We start from the raw sequence: 6,547 nt of genomic DNA on the forward strand, positions 1-6,547 counted from the left end.
CCACAGCCACTGGGTCTGCCCCCTCTATAGTTACATCACTGCCCCGGATGTAGTTCTATCCCTGGATAGGTGCCATATGCACATTTCACTAAAACCCTGCTTGTGGTATTTTAATGTTTCAGTAAGTAAAGGGATCATTTAATAACCCTGAGAATGGAACTATCAGCAGAAATAATAAAAAATGCAACAATAGTGGCAGAGAAAATCAGGTTTGTTCTTTTTTTAATGACTTCAAAGGTGTGCAACAATAATCAAGTAATCCCACCGCAGAAAGTCCGGCAGTTCCTGGCAGTTTCATAGTCTGTAACACCCATATTCAATCTGATCAGGCAGTTTGGTAATTTTCACTCATACTGCCCGACCATTTGGGCATGTAGGTGGGCTTTAGACCGATAATTGTTTGATCCTGGTGGATCAAGGATTGTCGGCCCTGAAGTAACTTCATCATCTGTACTTCCTGCTCTTCCAATTGTCCAATCGAATTGTTGCCTTACAACTGTATGGTCCTTCTTATAGAAACCAAATTAAACGGTTCATATAATTATGATCTTGCACACATTCTTCGATTCATTTTAGGCTTTGACATTGTGGTGGTGCTCCCCTTTGCAGTCATTGTATAATTCCTTCTTATAGAATCTGTCCATTTGGAGCACAGACCACTCAGTCGGTTGGCCCATTTATGGCCACCTTTATTTAGCAAGTCGTTAGTCTTATGGGCAGCTGTACTTGTTCATTAAGATTGCCATGGTGCTCTCAGGCCACTGTGGTCAAACCACCCTTCCCTCCCTACACAGTGGCGTCACTGAGAGCACAGTAGATCTTTATCATTATTACACAAGAGCAGGACAACCAAAACAGATATAGACTGCCACTTAGCTGAAGTCTGCTTGGTGCCCATTAGTGAGTCCGCGTACATATGCAATTATATGTCTGTACATTTTCATCAAACTGTGCCATAAGGATTGGAGCAGGTCCACGAATGCAGGTTCTGGTGTTGGTGTAACCTGGACATTCTGAGCTGGACTTGTATCCACAAAAAGTTGGCTATCTAGCAGAGGTGTTGGTGCACTAGAATGCCGAATAGAACTCGCTGAATCTTCATTTGGATTTACCGTTGTTTTAAACTGAGCGGCTGCTTTAAGCTCAAATGCATTAGCCAGGTATCGCTTCAGTTTTTTGGTTTGTAAAAATGGAGTTGTCTGTAACGGGAACAAGGTAACTTGATCCTCTGTTTTCAGCGACTGAGTAATTAAATGGGGAAAAGAGATCAGTTGTGGTTCAGACCTCTTTGACCTTTCGGCTTTCACTTGTGTGTTTTTGTCGCCGTAGATCTTGTTATCAATCCACTCAATGTAGTGTTGGGTAGCGGTGTAAACATGAGGCTGCTTCTCTTTGGGGCAGCCATATCCCGAGCCTGCTATTCCAACCACCATATAGGTATAAGCATCTATTCTCCTGCATGTAAGAGGGCCTCCTACATCACCCTACAAAAGACAAAAGCAAAATCACTATCACCTTACACATTTTTGGATAGGAAAAGGCAAGTATGTATGTATAACTTTATTTATAAAGCGCCACAAGGATACGCAGCGCTGTACAATCTTACAATATACACAATTACACACAGGGAGGACAAGTGTTATAATAAATACAATAAATAAATATAACTACACAGGGAGTAAGTGCCATGGGGTATGAGACACAGTAGGAAGGAAGTCCCTGCCCCGTAGAGCTTACAGACTAAGTAGACCGGTTTGTATATGGAATTTCTCTCTTACCAGGCAGCTGTCGCTATTCTCTGACGTATAATGGGCACACAGGCTGAAGTCTTTGATTTTGCCTTTATACCATTGCTTGCTATTGCACGTCTTTTTAGGGATAATATTCACTTGGGCTTCTTGCATGATAGTTAAAGTTTCTGTCGCTAAATAAAAAGAAATGGGATTGAAAATGGTTTTCCACTTAAGGCTAAAGTGCAGTCAAATCTCGGTACGTAAATTAGGGGTTCAATGAGGTTCAGTATTTGGCCTTTTGTTAAGGTATTTCACTAAATATAACAATTATGCAATAATGATAAAAAATAGAGACTTACGTGATTCGTTCAGAAAACCCCAAGCTGATACATAGCAGTCGTCCTTTTCCTCCACGTTAACCGTTATAGCCGGTATACAGGCCGGCTGGGTGTAGTCATTATATTTGATGGCCGCTTCTAGCTCAACCAGAGCAATGTCATGAGTTGGCCTTTCTATAGGGGAGTAGTTTTCATGGATTATCAGCTGTTTAATCTTTCCAAACTGGACTTCTGGACCCAATCGAGCGAGATGGTGGGCTCCAAATACCAGTCTCAACGTGTTGAGAGAACTGAAACAAGGAAAGAACATTTTGTCAATTTATGTTGGTAATCTCTTCCCTTCCATTTATTATTTCTCTACGGATCATTTCTACATGTCTCTCATCAATAGTTATTATCAACACATGGAGGCAGATTTACTAGAACTTAAATCTTTCTCACTTTTATTTCTTCGAAACTACAAATAAACTCATTTTCACGAATGTCAAACTTATCAAAAAATCTAAACTGAAAAAAGTATGTGCTGGAAAAAGTCAACAACTTTTTTTGTACTGTCACTCAAAAGCCAGTGGCAAAAGTCTCTAAAAATTTAAAGCAAAGAAAGGTCTTTCAATTGTAATAGGGGACATCGGCCACTGACTTCTACATGATTTCAACAAATTTTAGATGGAGTATTCTCAGATTTGGAATTTTTTTCACAGCTTTTTTGGATTTTTAGCAACAAAAAGCCGAATCCGAAAAAGTTGTGGCTTAGTTAATGCCCCCCAACAGTGAAAAAAAAGTTTATTATTTATGGTTTTTGAATTATTTAGCTTTTTGTTCAGCAGCTCTGCAGTTTAGAATTTTAGCAGCTGGTTGCTAGGGTCCAAATTTACCAAAACAACCAGGCAGTGGTTTGAATGAGAAACTGGAATATAAATAGTAAGCCTGAATAGAAAGCCAAGTAATAAAAAGAAACATAAAATTGCATTCCCAAACAGTAATCATTGTTTTGGGTCACTGACCCAATTTGAAAGCTGGAAAGAGTCAGAAGAAAAAAAGCAAATCATTCAAAAAATGATGCTAACTATAACATGCTAAAAGTTACATTTAAGGTAAAACTCCCCTTACTTTTTATGTTTGGTGAAGCAGCTCGCCGCTGTTAGGACCCATTTGACATTCAAAATGGAGCCGCCACAGAAATGTGTATAATCCTTCCCATTTCCATGCTGGATGCTCACTGCCCAGGGCCAGGCTCCGGCTTGGGAGTAATGTCCCCCAATAATCCGAACGCCGCGTTGGAAGTTCTTCACCTTAGGCTTATTTCCACAATCTGTTGGAGACACAGAGAATGCAGTACTTTAGGGGGGAAACTGAAAGCAATTCTATATAGTGAAGAGTGAATTACAAGTGTTCCAAATGTATTTTCCAGATAAAATTAAAAACCTAATCTAGATAACTAGGAGCCATATTAGTGAAATCAGTTATATGTTCAAATGATTGGAGTAAAAAGTAAAACAGGAGATGCCTTTGATGGACATTGGTAAAGTCTGTTACGTACAGTAAATCTACAGCTGCATCCCATATAATGGAAACACCTGCCTAAATATGAATTATATATAAAGTATACTGTGTGTCTGTCTGTCTATCTATCTATCCATGAATTACATAATATAAACACCCATTTCCTTCCAGTATTACTACTTACTACATATCTTCTCGCTCTTGGAAGTAGAAATAGAAATAGAAATAGAAGTAAAGAATAATAAAAAAATGAAATAAAATGCTGCTAGCCTCAGGGATGGTCTCGCCATCTCCAAAGCCAGAGTGCAAATGAGTGATTACAACAAGCTGTTGAAGATGTGAGTTGGTCATTGTGACATCATCAGCATAAGGCAAACTGTACTGGGAGTGATTAAGCATTGTGACATCATCAGCATAAGGCAAACTGTACTGGGAGTATTTAAACCTTGTGACATCATCAGCTCACTCACTGGCCATAAGGCAGGACTGAAGCTGGAATGTTTATATCTATTAGTCCAGTTTAGGGGCACTAATATGTTATTAGAGAGTGTGACTGTACTGTTGGTAATAAACCTATCAGATTTCAAATGGCAAATGAAAAACAACAGGCTCATCAGTTAAACTGTAAAGTGAAAATGTTTACAAATCATTATACAAACAGTGCTAAGTAGTATTGGCACAAGGTACTATGTGGTGCTATATGGCCCAGCGCACTGTGTAAATGCCCCCTCCCATAGCTTGGTATCCATGACCCCTGCTCCCCACTGATTGGTCTGCACCAATGCCGTATGCTGACCCCTGCCACTTTTCGGCTTCTATGGGGGAGTTTATGAGAGACGGGCTTTACGTAATTCAGAGCTTTCTGGATAATGGGTTTCCAGATAAGGGATCCCATACCTGTAATGGAGTCTATGGGAGATGGCCTTTCCGTAATTTGGAATTTTCTGGATAACGGGATCCCATACCTGTATATATGTATATATGTCACTGAGGTATAATGCCCCCAGAATCTGTAAGAATAAATAAATACCAGCTTCTTTTATAATATCCCCAAACCTTAGTAACCTCATATCTTGTTCTATGTATAGTATAACCAGAACATATATAGCACTATAAATGTAGCTTTAGTCAATGTGTATTACCCTGGGAACACACTGCTGATTAAAATTAACCTCAGGCTGATTAAAATTAACCTCAGGGGCAGGTTTATCAAAATGTGAGATTAGCCCACCACAATAAAATGCCCCCACTCCTATGAGATTTTTATCAATGGGTGAAAGATCACCATTTGATTAATACGCTTTTAAAAGCCGAATGAATAGAAGGACAGATTTTTCTGTGGTGAGTTCTAATCTCACATCTGCCCCTAAGTATACTATGTCTTTTTCTACCTTTAACAATTATAACGGAAACCCATTATCCAGAAAGTTCCAAATTACAGAAAGGTTATCCTCCCATAGACTCAATTTTAATCAAATAATTCACATAAAAATGCTTTCCTTTTTCTCTGTAATAATAAAACAATACCTGTACTTGATCCCAACTAAGATATAATTACCCCTTATTGGGGGCAGAACAGTCCTATTGGGTTTATTTAATGGTTAAATGATTCCCTTTTCTCTGTAATAATAAAACAGTACCTGTGCTTGATCCCAACTAAGATATAATTACCCCTTATTGGGGGCAGAACAGCCCTATTGGGTTTATTTAATGGTTAAATGATTCCCTTTTCTCTGTAATAATAAAACAGTACCTGTACTTGATCCCAACTAAGATATAATTACCCCTTATTGGGGCAGAATATTCCTATTGGGTTTATTTAATGGTTAATTGATTCCCTTTTCTCTGTAATAATAAAACAGTACCTGTACTTGATCCCAACTAAGATATAATTACCCCTTATTGGGGGCAGAACAGCCCTATTGGGTTTATTTCATGGTTAAATGATTCCCTTTTCTCTGTAATAATAAAACAGTACCTGTACTTGATCCCAACTAAGATATAATTACCCCTTATTGGGGGCAGAACAGCCCTATTGGGTTTATTTAATGATTAAATGATTCCCTTTTCTCTGTAATAATAAAACAGTACCTGTACTTGATCCCAACTAAGATATAATTACCCCTTATTGGGGGCAGAACAGCCCTATTGGGTTTATTTAATGGTTAATTGATTCCCTTTTCTCTGTAATAATAAAACAGTACCTGTACTTGATCTTAACTAAGATATAATTACCCCTTATTGGGGGCAGAACAGCCCTATTGGGTTTATTTAATGGTTAAATGATTCCCTTTTCTCTGTAATAATAAAACAGTACCTGTACTTGATCCCAACTAAGATATAATTACCCGTTATTGGAGCCGAAACAATCCTATTGGGTTTAATAACTGTTTAAATAAATTTTTTACCAGACTTAAGGTAGGAGATCCGAATTACGGAGAGGCCCCTTATCCAGAAAACCCCAGGTCCCGAGCATTCTGGATAATGGGTCCCTGTATATAGATTTAGATGTACTATATATATATATATATATATATATATATATATATATATATATATATATTTCACATCAGGCTGCTTCACTCTAGAACCCTAGGATGGCAGCTTTAGGGGGTGGCATAAATATTTAAAAAAAAAAGGCAAAAAAATCCCCTAAAAGGGAGGGGCCCATGGCAGTAAGCTGTGTTGCACCTGTGCCGATTGCCAAAAAGGGGTGGTACGGTGCCTAGGATGGATCAAGACTGATATACAGCCTTGCAAAGATCCTATACTCTGCATTCAATAAAATGTCTTCAGCAAATTAAACACAGATCCAAATATATACCTGTTAAAAATAGTAAAATTCCCTCCTCTTTACCCCTGATCTGTGGGTGCTGGGTGTTCCCACTGGGCATTTAAACAATACACTATATAGATAAAAATAGTTAAATGGGGATTAAATGAAGGAAAGTGACTGCGATATGGAAATAAATC

At 38.3% G+C, this 6,547-nt stretch overlaps 1 protein-coding gene across 1 annotated transcript; it reads right to left on the reverse strand.

Annotated features, from left to right (window-relative positions):
- Positions 1–205: 205 nt before the first annotated feature.
- LOC101731233 (acrosin) lies at positions 206–3,700 on the reverse strand. The gene is made up of 4 exons (XM_031896375.1): positions 3,182–3,700; positions 2,093–2,361; positions 1,779–1,924; positions 206–1,484 (listed from the first exon to the last, which is right to left on the reverse strand). Exons 3-4 carry the CDS (start codon positions 1,902–1,904, stop codon positions 873–875), a joined length of 738 nt encoding a protein of 245 aa, XP_031752235.1. The 5' UTR covers positions 1,905–1,924; positions 2,093–2,361; positions 3,182–3,700; the 3' UTR covers positions 206–872.
- Between the last annotated feature and the right edge of the window lie 2,847 nt (positions 3,701–6,547).

This window comes from Xenopus tropicalis, chromosome 2, assembly GCF_000004195.4.
Source record: "Xenopus tropicalis strain Nigerian chromosome 2, UCB_Xtro_10.0, whole genome shotgun sequence".
Lineage (NCBI taxonomy): Eukaryota > Metazoa > Chordata > Amphibia > Anura > Pipidae > Xenopus > Xenopus tropicalis.